Source organism: Euphorbia lathyris, chromosome 2 (genome assembly GCF_963576675.1).
Source record: "Euphorbia lathyris chromosome 2, ddEupLath1.1, whole genome shotgun sequence".
In the NCBI taxonomy this organism is placed as follows: domain Eukaryota; kingdom Viridiplantae; phylum Streptophyta; class Magnoliopsida; order Malpighiales; family Euphorbiaceae; genus Euphorbia; species Euphorbia lathyris.
In genome coordinates, this window is record NC_088911.1 from 74,282,287 (window position 1) to 74,302,506 (window position 20,220).

The window sequence follows — 20,220 nt, forward strand, 5'->3', positions numbered from 1 at the left end:
GAACAAAATGTAATAATTTGAGGAGGATTTAAGAATCTCTTGGAATTAAATTTTGAGACACTCGTAAAAATTTAACTTGGACGTTTCATAAAGGAGTCTATTACATATGCTGTTAATATTTGTGTAACATCAAAGTGAAAAACAAAAACATAATTAATTTGAAAACAAAAGATAATATGACATTGGGATAAAAAGATGGAAGAAGAAAATACAGAGGCAAAGGGTGCATCTACTCGTTATTCAGAATAGAAAGGTTTGATCTACTCAACTCCAAACTTCTTTCGGAGGACTTGAACAAATTCATAAACTTTGTGAGAATCAGGAAGAGATTTTGATACAGACTCCTTCTCCATACATCTCTTAGCCCATGCAATCAATTTAGGGCACTCTGATTCTATGCTGAAGTTTCCAAAGGTCTCATATGCATAAAACCATGAATAGTAGGGTACTAGTACTACATCCATATACCCAATATTCTCACCTCCAAAGTATGCTTTCTCTCCAAGCTCACCTTCTATCAATTTCAGTGCTTCAATCAACTCTTTCTTTGATGTCTCCAGCTCTTCTCCTTTTGTAGACCATGTCTTCCTCCCTGCATCATAGATCTGCAAATTCCAGAGTAATTGAATCCAATTTCCTCAATTACGTATGAATCCATTCATATATAAATTAAACACCAAAAGTGCATCTATAACCCTCGAAAAAAGAGATAAGATCTGAAATCTGATTTCCTTTTTCTATAAAATCGGGAAAAGGAAAGAGATAAACCTTCTTGTCGACGAAATCAGCCCAGAATCTGGCCTGAGATCTCTGATAAGGGTCAGAGGGGAGGAGAGGAGAGTTTTGATTCCAGACCTCGTCAATATACTGAAGAGCAATGAGAGACTCGCAAATGGGTTTTCCGTTATGGATGAGAACGGGAATCTTCTTGTGGACAGGGTTCATCTGAAGAAGAAGAGGGCTCTTGTTTCTCAAATCTTCATCTCTGTAGTCGTGCTTGATTCCTTTTGCAGCCAAAGCTATTCTTAATCTCATACCAAAAGGGCTTGGCCAGAAATCCAAAAGTATCACTTCATCTCCCATTTTCGATATGCTAAACTTCCTGTTCTCTGCCTGCTGCTGAGGGTAGATAGAGTTTGGTCGACAACTGCCTGCCCTACCCCTATTTATACAATTCAAATAAAAATAAAAAATAAAAAGGGAAAAAGCGTTACGAGATTCTTAATTTTTTTTGGGTAAAGTTCAAATAAAACCCTGTGGTTTCACTAATTTTCAGATAAAGGACTGTGGTTTACTTTTTGTCAAAACGAGGACTGAGGTTTTCAACTTTAGTAAAATAAGGACTTTTTCGATTGATACTATTAAAATCACCCTTAACAACTTCAAAAATGACATATTTTAAGAACTAATAATATTCTAAGCAACTTTAATTCTTCAACTTTTTTATTTCGAGATTATTTAGATGACGTTTGGTAAATAGAGAGAAAGTTAATGTTTAGAGAGAGAAAGTTCCAAAAAAAATGATTTTCTAAAATCGAAAATGTAGTTCCATAGAAAATATGACATTGAACAACTTTAATTTTAATTCTTGAAAATTTTCATTTTCAGGTCGTTAAAGATAGTTTTAATAGCATTATTAAAAGTGTGAAACCTCAGTCATCGTTTTGACAAAAAGTAAACCACAGTCCTTTATCTGAAAATTAGTGAAACCACAATGGTTTTATTTGAACTTTCCCCTTTTTTTTTTATCACTTATGTTTGCATTATATTATTAAAAAGATATACGAACAAATAAGAAGACGATGAATTTATTTTTTTTATTTTTGTTTGTGATAATTAGAAAATAAAAGAGTTAATTTATTTCCTCAAAAAAAAGTTAATTTATAAAATAAATAAATATAAAGATAAAAATAATTCATCTTTTGATTTTTTCTAACACTGTTAGTTAGTTTGGACTGCATTTACTAATAAAACATAGTAATATTGGATATATGTTTATAAATTTTTAAATCACGTAGTTTCTAAATAAAAACGAATGGAACCACATGATTTTTTATTTTTTCCAAGATTTAATGAACTAAAAAGTAGAAAATGATGGACTTGCTTTTTACCAATAAAAAACTTACTAGTATTTATATTAAGGATGATATATTAAAATAAGTTTAAGATTTTTGGAAAGTATCAATTTAGTCTCTACGTTAGAGGTGTTAATGAGTTAGGGTGGCTCGCGAACTATTCGAGCTCGGTTCGGTCAAAATTCGGTCAAAGCTCGACTCGATAGGGCTCGACTCGAGCTCGCGACCGGCTCGAGACATTAACGAGCCAATACCAAGCTTAGAGAGGTTCGGCTCGAAAGCTCGCGAGCAGGCTCGAATATTTTAATTAATATATTTTATTAATATTTAATTTATAATATGTTATATATTTTATTATTAATAAATACGAAAATTTGTAATAAATAACCTTTTTTTAAGTAGTACCTAATAATAATTTTTGGGCCCAAATACATAATACCCAACCCAACCCAAAAACCTACCCGTAATGTGTGAAGCTCGATTTGAACCTAAAAATTTCAGGCTCGCGAGCTTTTCGAGCTCGAGCCGAATCTGACTCGAGCTCGAGCCGAGCCTGAAATTTCAAGGCTCGTCGAGTTTCGAGCCGAGCCGAGCTCGAGTAAAAATTTAATCGAGCCGAGCCGAGCCTGGCAGGGTTCGGTCTCAGCTCGGCTCGTTAACACCCCTACTCTACGTATAAAATAACACTAATGTAAATTTAACGTTTATAAAAAAAATATCAATTTAGATATTGATAACGAAACATGTCACGTCATTCATATTACTTTATTAAGTTCTGAACTTAACAGAGTAATATGAATGACATGTCACATTTCGTTATCAATATCTAAATTGATGTCATTTTATAAACGTTAAACCTATATTGATATTATTTTATACGTAGAGACTAAATTAATATTTTTCCAAAAATTTTAAATCTATTTTGATCTCTTATTTTTTATATTAGGTATACTTTAAACCGATAGTTTTCTCACTGACCTAATAGATGATGTATATGACATAAAAACACAAAATAAAAAAGGAAAAAATAATTTTTTTTTTTTTAAAGAAAATAACACATTTTTCGGTAATCCAATATGTCCCACCGCCCATTTTTGGAAAAAGAAAATTACTATATATTAATAATATGTGGTACTTATATGATGTGGATTAAGGAAATGATAACATTTGATTGGTAAGATAGATGGAGAGAAGTAGTAAGTATATTCTTAGCCTTCTAGCTAGGTCCCAAAGATATGAAAAGCCTATTTAGTTGGTGCCTATCTTGACTTGGAGCTTCCCTTTCCTCTTAATAATATTAAGAATAAATTAATTTCTATACTTTCATATTTATACTATCTATACTATATAAAAATATATATAATAGCGGTATCCATACTATATATATATATAATAGCGGAAGCAGAGAGAAATGAGGAGAAGTGCTTTAGAATCATTTTTGATGAGTTGTCAACGTAATATAAAATCAAAATAAAAAAGATTTAATTAATTAAAAATAACAAATTTATATTTATAATATATTAAACAATTATTGCCCTATTAATTAAAATAATAAAAACAGTAAAAATTACAAGAAAATGAAAAAACACAAAGTAAAGGAAATCCAAAAGTCATAAATAAACTTCTATATAAAACATGATAGATAATATTCCACCATTATATTCACTAGCCATGATAGACTGTATTATATTTCTGAAGGTAATTATTCAATTTTTTTTTCCATATGTTGTAGTTATTTTGTTCTCAATTGTGTTGTTATTTTATTTTTATTAAACTGTAGTTATTTTGTTATCAATTGTGTTGTTGTTTTATCTTTATTAAACAATAATTATTGTAGTTTCATCTTTCAGATCCATTTGTATCATTACCCAGGTTCTATACCTCTCGCTACCTTATCCATGTTTTTTTATTTGTCTTTTTTTTTTCAAACTGATATCTCCAATTGAAGAAATCCGATAGAAATAGAAGATGTATGTATGGACAACTAAAATCGGAAAACACAAAAGTGTCAAAAATTACAAGAAATTCTTATGTTTCTCAAGGTAATTATTCAATTTTTTTAATATGTTGTAGTTATTTTTGTTCTGAATTATGTTGTTTTATTTTGGGTTAATATACATATTTGCCCCTGTATTTGTCCGTTTTAGCACATATGCCCTTATATCAAATAAACACAGAAATATATCCTTATATTTTTCAAATAACACCAAAAATACCCAAATCTAACACACTGCTGATATGGCACTAACGGTGTAACACGTCAGCGTCCACATCACTTGCCACGTCAACTAAAAATATCACATTAGATTTTTACCGACAAAAAATTTTGTGGCAAAAAACATTTCGCGACAAAAGTTTTAGCGACAAACTTTATGCGACGAATCTGTTGCCAAATGAAACAATATCTACCAATTAGCAACGAAATTCGTCCTCTATAATAATTCAAAATTTGCCGCTTTAGTTGTAGGGACGATTTTAAGTGCCCCTTTTAGTAATTTATTTATTTTTATACCTAATAATAATAATAATTGATCAATTACTTAAATTTAAATCAACAAAACTTTCGAATCATTTGAAAAAGAGAATTTAATATCAAAATTTTCAAATTTTGATAAATTTCTAAATTTAATAAATTTTATAAATGGATCCAAAAAAATATATTACAAGTGTTATTTCTAAAATTACAAAAGTGATAAAATTGATTCCTAAGTATACATTTGTCTCCATTTGACAGCTAACGAATATACATCTAGCCATGCATTATTTGGAATCACCGCTGAGGTTGCAGCATTGAAGAAGAGCTTTCAGTCATGAAGTTGTTCCATTTTTGCACTTAGTTGTTCCATTTTCTGCTAAGTATACACTATTAACTATTCCAATAACGTGTCTTACAACCGGCACCCTCTCAGGTAATGCACAATTTCTCTAATTAGAGCTTCACTAGTGATCCTCTGATCCTTTTGAATGACTGATCCTGATAGTGTTATACGTAGCCACATTAACCTCCAAAATCTATAGCAAAGAAGCGATAACGTATTAGGATGCATAATCATACAAGAATTCAAAACTTTTAATAGTCATCATGTATGACACCAAAAAAATGGATTCAATGGTGCAAATAAAAGTCCTTGATTTAGATCAACAACATATATTCGATAAGAAATCACGTTTTCTAAAATTACAAACAGGTTGCAAGCTAAAAAACTTCATTAGCAAATATAAATAAGTGAAGTTCAGGAGTGAGACCGTATGCCCTTTTTTTCCCCCTTTCTTTAAAAAATTGCACAGATAAGAAATTGAAACATAAAAACAAAGAGCAAAAGCACAGATATCAAGTTAACATAGTCAACTTCCAGATATAAAAGTATGGAGTAAGCTTATCATACACTTATCATGGTATGACAGGTTCTCTGGTCCTAACATGACTTTGCTCCAACTGATAATGGAAAAAACAAATTAGTATATTGTCATAAAGGAAAAATCTGACTGAACACTATAACTTACTAGTTTTTATCACCATAACTTACTAGTCAGACGTAACACTATAAATCCAAACATCAATAAAAAATATACCCAGTTGAAGGCTTTGAAGACTTTGAATAGTGGAATTATAGACTTGAATACAAGAAACATTCTCTTGTTAGTTCTCGCTGAAATTTAAGCACATTAGTATTGCTGGAGCTATACAAGCTATTTTCTCAAGTTGGCAATCGTGTTATTAAATTTGAAAAAGTAGTAAACAAATGACTCTAACTGAGGAGTGTACTTACCATTAAATTGTGGCAATTACAAATACGGCTATGAATTTGTTGTCTCCCTTTGGCAAAAGAAGTGCTGTTGATAATAGTATTATTGCTTTGCCGACTTTGACAAGAAAGGATATTAATGTTGTCCAAATCAGATGTTGAATCCCTATGATGATCTAGAGTGTGTGTTGTTGTGCATATATAAGTTCATATCATTGGGCATGGAAATACAGAGGCTGATATAGTGACTACAAATTGGGACATCATACTTAGGACCTGAAGTACAGAACTGGAGTAGCTTTTATTATTAGTATGATGTGTAGTTCATTTATTTAATTAGATATGATTCATTTTTGGTGAAGCAATTTGGGGCTTCTAAGAAAACTAAACCAGTGATCTTTTAAATAAGTGGAATCCTCTAATCCTCTGATCCTGATCCTTTTGAACAAAAATTACTGAACAATTATCAGAAAACATAACCCTTCCCATTCAGAAAACATAACCTAAAGGTACACAATTCTATCAGATATAGAAAATTACACGATTTCTTTTATTACTCCGCATCCAAGTTATAAATACTACCAAATAAGCACATACAATTATGTCAGAAAAAAATCAAATATCTATATCAGTTGAAAAAGACTAGGCACTAGGAAGCTCCATATCCATACTGCATTTACAATAAAATTGTATCCAGGAATAACAAACAGTTAAAGGAATGGGGAGAAAGGAGCGGAAAACCAAAAGATTTAACAGAGACAATCAAGTCTAAGCTTTCTTGCCCTAACCATTGCCTAGCAACCAAAAAATTTGAAAAATTAAACCTAGATCTGATATAAAAGAAACGAGTTTTTGGCAATCAATTTCAGTTCCATTCCAATCAATCAACCAAATCCTATACCCCAATCCCTAAACAACAAAATAGAAACTCAAAATCACCAATAAAATCCCCAAATCGCAATAAAACGAACCCAAATACAAAAACAGATCCAGATAAACAAATAAATAAGTCTTTTGAGCCTTTATAATGAATTCGAAAATCTTACTGGTGAGACAATGACGAGGGTTTTGAAGAGCCTCAACCAAGAAAGGATCAACCATTTTCCAACCGCCTTCGTTCTTCTCTCGCCTGCGTTTTTCCACATACCAAACATAAATGAGTTAAACCTTAACTTGGAGCAGCTGATCAACTTGGGAGAAATTAGAAGAGTAGTGAGGGAGAAGGCGAAGAAGAGAAAATAGAGCAGTCTTTGTGAATGAGAAAGAGAATCGGAGAAGAAGAATAGGGAGACTTCGTTTCTTTCGGTAGGTTTGGAATTGGGGGCGTGAAATGCAGGTGACTTAGGGTTGCATATGTTTTAAGGTGAGGTGGCAAATGTGGTGGAAATCACGTGGAGTGAGGTGTTACACCGTTAATGACATATCAGCAGTCTGTTAGATTAGGACATTTTTGGTGTTATTTGAAAAATATAAGGATATATTTATGTGTTTATTTGATATAGGGGCATATGTGCTAAAACGAACAAATACAGGGGCAAATATGTATATTAACCCTTTTATTTTTATTAAACAATAGTTGTTATAGTTTCATCTTTCAGAGATGAAATTTCATTTCTGTAATTACCCAGGTTCCATACTTCTCGCTACTTTATCCATATTTTCTTTTTTATTTGTCTTTTTTTTTCAAAATGACTAAAATAAAATTTTTGTAAATTTGCATTTTTTTTAGTACATATTGTTAGGTGTTATCGTTTCGTTTGTTAACTCTAACTAAAATTTAGATTTTTGGCTTTATATGAACTCAATTTTTAGCCTTTTTTTTAATTAAAGGTTGGTTATCGAAGAGGAGCCGAAGACGGACATCCCAGCGATGCTGGCACCTCCACCTCAACCCCATGACCCCCGAACCAATATTATTAAAAGAAAAAATAAAAAACTCGAATACAAAAGAATGAAAGAAAAAAAATACATAACATGATCAAGAGAAACGGTAAGAGCATCATCATCTTCTATTGTGAAGAAAAGCCGATTCACAGAAGCCCGGAATATCATCCCACCACGTAAAGCTAGAAGCCGTCCGTCCAAAATTTGCAAGCGAGTCAGCAACCTGATTGCCTTAATCCACTCATTTTTTTAGTTTGAGTTTATCAAACTGATATGGATTGTATTTTTTTTATTTTTATGCATTTTAGTACAAATAGATATAAAGTTTCACACAGTAGTTGTTTATTGAAGTTTGAGACATATTGAATAAAATATTAAAGAGATATTGAAATATTATATTTACAATAAAGTTTATTTCAATTATAAACTATGTTATATTATTATTATTATTATCAAGAAATTATTTTTTCTCAGTTCTCTAGACAAAGAGACTGTAAGCGTCTAATGCACTTGATAATATATTTATTCTTGAAGAATTTGGATTATGCTAGATACGAATTCAAAATGAAGGTAAAGAAAAACAAATTTTGATGCTCAAAATACTATATTGAGATAATTGCTTTTGCAACATTGGCTTATATAGTTCTTAACTATTATATTGTGGTTCGTACAAAATTATTAGTATTTCAAGATTTTTTAACAGATGAAAATGAAACATGGTCATAGGACAAGTTGTTGGTAAATATTAATTAAAAAATATTATTATTTGAATCTCTTCAAATTCTCAAATGTTGAGCATAATGATTCTAATTAATAGAATTAATTTCACATATTAATTATAAAACGTTTTTTTACTGAGTGGTTACAATTGCGATTTAATTCTATTTAACTAAAATTAATTTATAGACTTAATACTTCATTAAGAAAAAAATAAAAAATTTAATTAATGTGCAAAAAGTATTTTCACTATCCTCTTTATATGTTTATATCTTGACATTCTCTCTTATTTTCGAAAAAAACCCGAGAGAAAGATAGTTCTCTCCTAATTATCTTTTTTGTCCCTTCATTTTTATTTTCTATTCTTTTGTTTGTTTTTCTTGCTTACGAAATTCAAGAATATATAATCATTAGAAAATATTAATGAAGTCAAATAAGTGATATTTGCAAGTGTGACTCATATTCTATAGAATGAAAAAATGAAGAACAAATTGATTGAATGTCTTGATCAGATATTACGAGATGAAAATAGGTGAAATCATCACTTTAAGCTGATTCAATTGGATATGTTGGGTTATTGTAGCATAATGAATAATGAAATTCAAATACTTGGTTATTATGAAATTCCATGAAGCAAAATGATTATCATCAAGATGAATTTGTGACTAATTCTTATAAATTTTATTTTATTTTATATATAACATATTGAATTGATAAAGTTTGTTCATGTGCAACCTTAGAAAAGTATTGATTGTGATAGTTTATAGCATAATATATTGATGTTGCTTCCATTTTAACATAGATTGTAATTTTTTTGTATCGTAGATATAATATTTAATTTTAATTATAGTTTAATTCAATTTTTGTTTAATATAGATTGTAATTCTTTTGTATCCTAGATATAATATTTAATTTTAATTGTAGTTTAATTCAATTTTTGGTTTTTCATTATATTCTAATATATTTTTTTAATTAATCTCCTATTTTATTATCATTGTTTCACAAAATTCCAGTTATATAAAAATATTAAAATATATTAAAATTGTTAAAAAGTACAAATTATTGAATTTTAAAAAATAAACAAATCATTCACTTTTAATTAAAATTCTATAAAAAAAATTAATCAATTATTTTCAAAATTAATTTAATTTAATTTGAATTATCAATAAAAAATATATATTAATTTCAAATATACATAATATAATTTTTTTTCATAGGATTATATAAAATTACTTAAAAGTAAATATGTCAGTTTATTTATTTATCTAAATTATATAAAAGTTTCATATCCCGTGCATCGCACGGGTTTTCGACTAGTATCTATATAAAACATAAAACGCCTATCATTTTTTACAGGTTAAAAATATATAATATTTTAATATTTTTATTAATCTCAAATTACTTTATCTTGTCCGTAGATCTATAGATCTGCGTGGATGCACAAACAAAAAGGACTCAGATCCGAACGTCCGGAATAGCCTATAGGATGGAGTATGGATTACAACGGTTTTTCAACGGGATTCGACTTACGAGAAGGATATGACTTCTATGTTTGTTGTATTTGTATCTTTTCTGGTTTTTAGTGCTCTTTGTAGTCTTTTATTGCTCTTTGTAGTCTATATTTTGCTCTTTGTAGTCTTTTCTTCCCTTTGTGGGTCTTTGCCTGTTTGGGATGGAGGTTTTATTCCTCTTTTTTTCGTGCTGTATTTGTATTATTAAGTTAATGGAATGATATTTGGCATTTTATATATATATATATAAAATTAATCTCAATTATGGGATTGTTTTAAGATTTTTTGAAGATTTTTTTACAATGTACTGTATATCCTTTACCTACTCTACCTCAACTTTTTTTTCCCGATCTTCAAGATTGTAGTACCTTTTTTAAACTCCAAAAAATATGAATTTCAAACTCCCCTTTTTATCTCTGTAACTGCTTGTTCTTATCTCTTCGTTCTCACAAATTCTAATTCTAATATTAAATGGCCACCACTGATTTCTCTTTTTTCACCATTTTCATAATTTAATCCATGTATAATGGTCTACAGAAACATTCAACATGTATGTCTCTACATCCAGAAGGGCTCTTTGTAAAATTTTCTCTACTTTTAGTGTCAGTGGTTGGAGTTGACTTATATTATTTTGTATGCAAATTTTCTTTTCAGGTTGCAGGTGAAGTGTTAACTTATATTTTGCAATTACTGATGGATTCATTCCTCAATCTACTTGACAAAGTAAGTTGAAACAAAGATTTTACAGCAAAACGTTAGAGTTGCTTTTATTATTTTTTCTATATTTTTTTTCAATGTAACCATCTTTAAACTGCATACATCAAGGGTTTTAATTTTTCCAATATCTTATAATGGATATGCATGCTACACCTACCAATTATCTTGGATTTATCAATATTTTTAGTATTGAGTCCCAAAAACTCAGTCTTGAATACAAGTTATTTTATTAGCAATTTCAAAGGTGAATATTGCTTTTTAATGATTGGTTTATGGGCAAGAGTTACATATGCATTGATTTTTAACCATGTGATTCATATTTAGTCATTGAAATTCTGTTTTTAACCACAGTTCAATAGCACCTCCACATATGGTTTTGCCCGAGTTTGATCGTAATCTAAATAACGACAGTGATAGGCATAACAACAACTTAGAATTTGGGTTTCCGAGTTTTGCTTTCAATTCATCCATAGGATTGATGGTCCTTCCTAAAGGAAGGTAATTTCACTCAATTTCTTCCTTGCACTATCAATCTGTGTATTAAGTTGTTTCAATAGTGAGGTTTTTTGATGCACTATATCTAGTGTTTTATACTGTTTTTTTTTTGTAAATATGAAATTCTGTATTCTAGATATTATACTGTATGTGATATTGATTGTTAATGTTATATAAATTATGCAGGTTTTCTTCTCATTGAGCTTTGATAAAAGCATCAAAACATTGCCTACCATAAAATTGCTTTAATGGAGATGTAGAACTAAACAAGTGGATTTCAATGATTTTATGATTTCCACAGTATCGTTGTTGCAAGTCATTCTTGCAAATCCTCATAATCACAAAATTTTCTTGTGCAATTGATTTCAATGCTTTGAATATCCAAGTATAAAGTATGTGTATCCCTTGATGCATAATGTTTTCATATGCTTTTATTTTTTGGTTTCAGGAGTTGTGGTACGGTTAAGCTGCCGCACTTTTACTGTTGCAATGGAGACATGGGGAAGGATGGTGAGCAAAATAATTAAGCAAAGAGCTTTAATTATTCTTCAGATTGGCATTGGACTCTTACTTTTCCACTTTATGAATTATGATTTGGTTTTTAGTCTAATTTTCTAATTTCTTAGTGTTGTTGCAGTATGGATGTGATCCTTCATTCCAAGTTAACCTAGGTAATGCTTTTAGAATAGTAGAGTTCATTCTGATAATAATCGTTATATGCTATTCTTTAGCTAATATATGGGTTGATGGTCGTATATTTCTGTTTAAGTTTTTTCCAGGAATATTAAATATGCTCATGGACACAGATTTAGATGTCAACCATATTATGTCAGGACTACACAAGGCAGTGGAAAATCTATGGCTTCCTTAATCAATGAAGTTTTATATCAAGCAAAAATAGAATCTGTGTAACTCGAGTTTGAGGATGTTTAGTTTAATCTGGGAGCTATTCAAGATGATGTATTATATATCACTCTTTTCTTAGGAGTCTTAGGAAAAGGAGTAGAGGTTATTTATTTAAAGTTCGATCTGTGAACTAATCTTTTTTATTGTTTTTGTTTTCTCTTTGTTTTTTTAGTTTCTTTCGTATTTTTCTTCTTATGCTATGGTGTTTAGAAATTCTACTAAATCAATTGAACAAAACAATATAGAGTTCACTGATAGGAGATTAATAATCAATATACATATGAAATGTAAAATATTGGTGTTAAAATTTTAAGCAAAATTATGACTATGGGGGGAAGTCAATAGGCTTATAATTGTTATGAATTTATGCTTGTGGAAAGGAGAGGATGGTGAAGTTGAGCGGTGTTAGAAGAAAGGGGGTTAATTGGCCAACTACAAATAAGATAAGATAGAGGTTGATCCAATAATTTGAAAGATGTAATTGATTTTTGGTATATAATTTAAGGATTAAAATGAGATTTATGCTTTTTTTTTAATCAGCCACTCATATCATTTTTAAATTTGCTCATCCATTAAAGTTAAAAGTATTATTTTTGTATGTTAAAAAAAGTAATATTTTTGTATCTAGAGTTAAAATTAGCTTTTACTAAACAAAATATGTAGTGATAAATTTTTTTTTTAAATGAGCTTATTATTTATTTTAATATATGTAATCGCAATCTATTAAAATTACATTGCATATATCCCGTGCATTGCACGGATTTTAAAAGCTAGTTATATATTATATTATATTAGTGAGTATTTATATTTTTACAAATAATTATATAATTAATTACAAGTAGATGGCATGTGGTGGTTATACAGATTTGTAGATGGGTATACATCGTATTTTTCTTTACAAACGCAATTACTGTGTATGGTTGCAAAATTTTGTATTTTTTTACTTTGCCAAATTTGGCCTATAACGACCTCAAAAAAATAAAATTTCAAGAATTAAAGTTGTTTAGTATCATATATATTTATTGTCAGAACTTATTGACAGATTATTTTCTGTCAAACAATCTCGTCAGTAATTAGCATATTTCTAGTAGTGTATTTGCTATGGAACTATATTTTTTTTAATTTTTTCAAAATCATCATTTTTTGAATTTTCTCTCTCTAAACATTAACTTTATCTCTTATAAAAAAAACACCTAATTGACCCCAAACCTAAAAAGTTGAAGAATTAAAGTTACTTAAAATATCATTTAACTCTTGAAAATTTTCATTTCGAGGTCGTCATCGGCCAAATTCTGACAAATTGAACCCAAATGTAAAATTTTGCAAACTATAAGGTTGCGTTTGCAAAAAAAAAAAAAACCACAAATACCCATCTGCAAATCGACGAAACCACATGGCATCTATATATAATTAACCCTAATTTTAATAATGGTGGAGTTAGAAATCTACTTTTAGAGAGCAATTTTAACCTTACAGTTAGAGCTAAAGTTAGATACGTGAATCTGGGGCCATTTTCTAAAGTCATGCCTGTTTGGATGGGTAATTTTGTTTTGCCTCCATCTAAAAAAATAAAAAAATTCACCCTGAAAGTAGACATCTTTTATATTTATAAATATTCATCCTAGAAAATGGTGCGATATCCTAGAGAAGCAAGAAACAAACATGTATAACTCTATAGGTTCTTAGAACACCTAAAATGTTACTATCTCTAAATGCCGACTAGTAATAAATAGTGATAATCAATCTGCTATAGTCTTATCTAAAGATCAAAGATTTCATAGCAAGACTAAACACAGAGATTAAATATCATTTTGTAGGAGATCTAATTTCACATAAGGAAGTTAGTATAAAGTATGTATCAACACATGACATGGTACGTGATCCTCTCACAAGACCTGTCACTAAAGATGTTCATAAAAAACATGTGAGATCTCAAGGTTTATGTAGGATCTAGACATACTTCTGACCATGTATTTTAAGAAACATGAGTATTTTAATAAAAGCCTTTTGGCATATATATATACCTTTATAAAAAACACAATTGTAGATATTTTGTATGTTCACTATTATATATTAATGCATGTGATACAAAGAAGTAGCTCACTTGTATGAGTGTTTACTCTTATTTTGCTTTAAGAATGACAAAGATAAGAATGAGGCTATTTTTTTTATCAATCGAGAGCTTCTTCAATAACAAAAATCATCTTGTAAGAAACAATGAACAAAGATCATTAAAGTACAAGGTTTCCATATACATGTCAGCATATAAAGAGATCACATGAAGATATGTTAGGGAAAGTTAAGGTATAACTTAGACGTATCTGTCCTTATTGTCGAAAGTGTTGGGGTTTAGTGTCCTATAGACAATTGTTCTAGGATACAAACTTAATGTAAATGAATTGTTCTTTATATCATTTGTTTTAATGAGATATATGTTTTATAACTATATAAAGGCAATCCTTTTTAAGCACTAAATAAAGTCTAATAAAAGGAAATCCGTAAGTTTGTTTAAAGTGATTATAAAGTGTTCATACAAGCATGAAGTGAGACAAAACTTTATAATAAACTAATAAACTTAAAACCACCCCAAGTCAAGTGATATGCCCAGGATTGACATATCACTGTTGAGACTTGCATGTAACAATGTCTTCTGTCCGACAGAAAGCTGATCTCACAAGCTTCATATATATAAATATCTGGACAGTTACGTGGATCCAATGAAAGGGAGTTCATTAGGATTGGGGATCCGATTTGAGATAACAGGATGGGTAGATTCATCCTTGTCACCTGTTCATCTCATTGGTATTAATAGGTATAACTAATCCTCAGACTCAAAGGAATATTAATTGGTATTCTGGATTACGAAATGTGACGCTTTGACTCTGGTGTAACACGATCCTTAACAGAGATGACTCTGGGGTGTGAACAGTAGACGTTGGGCATCACAGGAAGTGATTGCGGGATCGTTATATATTGGATTGAGCATTTATCACTCCCGATAAATGGGAGATACATCCAAGGATCGCTTGTGGAAGACTCGACTCTAAATCCTTGCAAGGTGATAGCTTAAGACTTGAAATACAGATTTCACTTAACCTATCTATTTGAGTTGACTCGGCCTGTACAGGTAAAACGAACGTCTCGCTATATGTGACTTGACATCATCCATAGTCATAAGATTCAGTTCAAGGATGTAGTTGATAAAGGATCGAATTATACTGTAACTAATACGGATAGGTTAACGACAGAATCAACCTGTCTTCTTATAGCTCTGGGGGAATGATTACGGACTTGCTAATCACATACTCTGTACATCATTCCGTTATGCAAAGATTAAATATAATTCTTTGAAAATTATTTAATAACGTTGCATACGGCTAGATGCAATAAGAACCTAATGGGTCCCACATAAGACTTGGAACCTAAAAGAGAGATAGATGTTAATTAATTGATGGAAGCCCAATTGAGCCCAATAAGACCCATGGATCATAGGGGGGTCGAAATTCATGTAGTTAAAATACATGAATAATTAATTTGATTTTGTTAATTCTAATTGGATTAGGATTATGAATTAAATTAATTAAGAGATAAATAAGTTAGGAGTTTTAATTAGATTATAATACTCCTATTATTATCCAATAAGGTTATTATTATTATCCTTAATATATTAGATATATAATAAGATAATAATTAGGAATTCTATTCCGAATTGAATTCCTATTGAGTAACCTAATTCTATCTAACTAGGGATTAGATATAAGAGATTATAAATACCCCCCTTAGGATTTTCGAAATCCATAAGTGCAAACCCTAGAGTGATTTTCGAAATACTCAGTGCAACCGGGAGAGAGAAAATTTCGACACCCCTAGTTCGAAGACGAGATTTTCTACGGCTTCCTTCCGATCAATTGATTTCATCTATTTCTTTTATCCTTGATCTTGTGTTGATTAGTTAGAGGCAATCTACTTTGGTTGCTATTCAACGGTTGATTCTAAATTAATCTTCCCGTGTTTTATTTCGTGTTTGGGAACTCGGAGAAGAGTTGTGGGCACTTCATTAACAACGGTAGATTGATCATCAAAAGGTAATTCTTCTTATCCTTCTTTATATGAAATAACGGTTAACGGATCTTGTGGTTAAATGGAAATAGGTTAAAATTTTTATATTTCCGCTGCTATACCTTAGCCTAATTTCCAACAGTGGTATCAGAGCCATCGTTAAATCCGTTATTTCATATATAAAAATTTAGAAGTTTTTCAATAGGATTGAATAAATATTTATAGTCAGGATTAATTAACAAATTGTTTTGATTAATTAATTCTAAGGATAAATAAGTTTTAATTAATTGTTAATTAAAATAGATTATGCGTATGTTCCTAATTATTTTGGTTGATAATCATTATAAAAAAAATCTATTAGTTTTATAGTTAGATTGATAAAATCAGTTTTATTAATTCTAAAGATAAAACGGAAATCTATAGTAGGTTTCCTATTTTATGAAAATCGTTTTAAAACCATTTTAGAACTGATATATATATATTTAAAATTGTTATTATAAAAAAAAATATACGACAGCAGCCCGAGTCGCACCTCGCGGCGCGACTGGCCGCTGTCGCGCGGCTGCTGCCTCGCGGCAGCAGCCGCCCTAGGGCTGCTGCCAATCGGCAGCAGCCCACTCTCGGGCCCGGCCCGAGACCCACTTGATTTTAAATTGTTTAAAATCGTTTTTATATTTAAATATATATGTTTCAGAAATTGATAGTTTTCTGTTTTGATTATCGAATGAAAATTTGTTTAAAAGTTTGTTTTACCAATTTGTAAATCAAAATGTTAAATGAATTAAAATAAAAAATAATTGGGACGTGCATAATTAAAGTTTTGTATAGTTATATTAATCTAAAAATTAATATAAAAGATACGAAACTATTAGAAGTAAAATTGGATGAAAGTTAATTTGATAAGTTAATATGATTAACATAAATATTACATAAAATAGTTATGTAATCAACCAATTAAATTTATTTAATTGAGTCTATGCATGTTTGGAGTTATGGACATATTTGGACCCTCTTTTAGTCTTTAGGTATTTTTGAAATAGGGTCTGCGAGTCCTGCCTTTCTACTATCTATTGCAATTTCTCCTCTCATCTGATTCCCTTCAATTCAATTGAAGTTTTCTTTAGTAGTATAGAAATTAATATGTAATTTCAAGGCGCCATGGAGAAGACGGAGGACCTAAAGAGAAATATGTAATAGTTAGTATTTCCTTAGGTTTACCCTTTTATTCCGTCTCTGGCTCGACGGAATAATTTAGATGATATGTCCATAACGCCAATGTATGTGAATGTATGTGTCTGATGTATGCTAAAGCAAATCAAGACTAAGTTAGATTATGAGACCTAAAATAAAATCCCTCATTAAAAAGTTAAGTAAATAAGCAAGTTATTAAAATCGGTTGTCCCTCCCTAATATTATAATTCAGCCGACAGTACTGAGGGCCTTTGGGTTGTTGAGTAAACTCAAGCTCGGGGTCTTACGGTAACACCTGAATTATCGAAAATCATTTTTCATGAATATGGAGTAATACTTAAATTAGATTATGATAATTAGATGAGTAAACTCATGTTGTCATAAACTAATGGGCAATACGGTTGGGATTAATATGAATAGCATATTAGTTACTAATGTGGTTAGTAACCCAATAACCTAGGAATCACATTAAAGATGTGATTGATTACATGAATCTACCTAATGAATGAGACTAGCTTGTTGAGTAAACTCAAGGCGAAATCTCAGGAGTTAGGATCCTAGCTCACTAAAGGATTTGTGAAAATTCTTCGAATTAATATGGAGGGCTATTAATTTGGCAAAATAGTGGGAGCAATCTAAAATAAACTAAAAGGCCTATAATTTTAGATTGATATACTTTAAGCAAATGAATGACATACGTTTACTCTTTCTCACTCTCAGGTTTAATTAAACGCACTCTTAAAATCATGACTAACACCAATCTGCAAAACATTCTTACCGATAACAAATTGAATGGTTCAAACTTCACCGACTGGTATCGCAACCTCAAAATTGTTTTGAAGTTCGAGAGGAAAGGGTATGTACTTGATACACCGATACCCCCTTACCCAACGGATGATGCTCCCTACCAAGAATTTTATGCTTACTTGAAGCATAAATCTGATGACGATCAAACGGGAGACATCATACTTGCATCCTTGACACCGGAAGTAAAAAGGCAACTACATTCAGATATGGATGCCTATTCCATGGTCAAGCACCTAAAATAGTTATTTGTGAATGAAACTCGGTGCGAGCGCTTCGAAATAACAAAGGAGTTATATAAAAGCAAGATGCAGGTGGGCACATCTGTAATGGCACACTGTGCCAAGATGATCAGCCTTATCACCAAGTTTTCTAGTATTGGAGATGCGCTGGACCATGAACTAAGTGAAAACTTACTTCTCCAGTCCCTCCCCGAGAGTTACTCACAGTTCGTCATGAACTACCAAATGAGTGGCTTGCAAACCTCTCTTGTAGAGCTTGCACATATGCTCGAGTCAGTCGAGCCCATTGTAAAAGAAAACGAGGAGATACTGGCCCTTGCTATTGAAGGATCAAGGAAAAGGAAAGGGATCTCTCCCAATCCAAACCATCTTGATAAAGGCAAGGAGGCTGTTGTAGACACCGAATCGGAGGACCTGTGACGAAAACCTGTAACAAGACGGTCGAAGCGGTTGATTCCGGAAGTTTTAAAATAAAAATATATAATAAAAAAGGAAGAAGTCAGTGGGAGTCGCGATTGTCGAGTGGACGGCTCGCGAGTGCTCAGCGGCGTGGTGCGAACGCCTAGCGGCAGCCGACGCGCGTCCGACGACAGTTGGACGCGTGCCCGGCAGCGCGGGGCGCCCGCTTGACGTCCGCTGGGCGCGCGCGCCAGACGGCCGTTGGGCGAGCACCCAACGACCTGGGGCAAACGCTCAACGTAGGTGGGGCGAGCGCCCGACGTCCGTTGGGCGGATGCCCAACATCCGTTGGGCGAACGCCCAACCGGCATTGGGCGAACGCCCAACCTGCGTTGGGCGAACGCCCAACGCCCGTTGGGCGCGCGCCCAACGAGAGTTGGGCGTTCGCCCAACATAAGTTGGGCGTCCGCCCAAAGTCTCCGGGATCCGTGCCTATATAAGGCACGGATCCCCATGCATTTAGGAGGAGGAAAATTTTTGGAGCTTTCTCACTCTAGGCATTTTTAGAGAGAGAAAGGTAATTTTTTGGAGAAAATAAAATTTTTTCCCAAAAATATCCAAATTTTCCAAAGTTGAATATTTTATCAAAAACACAAAAAAACGCCGGAAAATCACAACTCGTAGAATCAAACGACTTCGACTGTCAGATACCGATCTTAAGGTATTATCCGAGGACTAGACTCGTTTTATTTTATTATTTTTCTTTATTTGTTTTTATGTTATAGTTTTTTATTTATTTAGTCTTTTATTTATCACGTTTTATTTATTATTCCGTATTTATTTAATTTTCATCACGTGTTAAATAAACGTTCGGTTTTGTTTTGAAATAAAAAACCTCGTTTTAATATCCCAATACGAACCGTGATCCGATTCAAAGGTAGTTCGGGAATTAAAAACGTTGTAATTATAAGTTTTTTGCAAATATTTCTAAATAATGTTTTAAAAATAAAACGTCGTTTTAGGGATCTCCGTTATAGACTATGATCCAATTTTGGTAGTTCGGGGACCCAAAACGATAGAATAGATCTAATCTAAAGCTTTTGAACAAATCTGGAAACTTCTGGACTGTTTCTGTAATTCTGCCTTTTCTGTCACTAACAGCAGATTGGCGACGGATTTTCCGTCGGTAATCTGCTGGAATCCGAAAATTCCATTTTTAACCCTCTTTTCTCTTCTTTTTTTACATTTCTACTCGTATACATACGTATTTAATTATGTTATGTATTTGTAAAAATTATTTTCGAGTCCTATAATTATTAATTACGTATTGTATAGCTCATATTTCACATTGGAAATTTAATCCATTTTGATTCTGTTTTGTAAAGCATTATATTTGTGTATATATATATATATATATAGTTTTTGGCTCATTTAAGCCATATTAGCTATTATTTAGAGTGGAAGTTGTTTTTCT

The 20,220-nt window shown here is 31.3% G+C and overlaps 1 protein-coding gene across 1 annotated transcript; it reads right to left on the bottom strand.

Moving 5' to 3' along the window:
• Positions 1–64: 64 nt before the first annotated feature.
• LOC136218608 (probable glutathione S-transferase) lies at positions 65–1,146 on the bottom strand. The gene is made up of 2 exons (XM_066005596.1): positions 769–1,146; positions 65–605 (listed from the first exon to the last, which is right to left on the bottom strand). Exons 1-2 carry the CDS (start codon positions 1,081–1,083, stop codon positions 261–263), a joined length of 660 nt encoding a protein of 219 aa, XP_065861668.1. The 5' UTR covers positions 1,084–1,146; the 3' UTR covers positions 65–260.
• Between the last annotated feature and the right edge of the window lie 19,074 nt (positions 1,147–20,220).

Excerpts from the sequence above, each read along its gene's own strand:
- LOC136218608 (XM_066005596.1), bottom strand. The coding sequence starts at position 1,083 with ATGGGAGATGAAGTGATACTTTTGGATTTCTGGCCAAGCCCTTTTGGT. Across the intron at positions 606-768 it reads CTGATTTCGTCGACAAGAAG|ATCTATGATGCAGGGAGGAA; the intron begins GTTTATCTCTTT and ends TGGAATTTGCAG.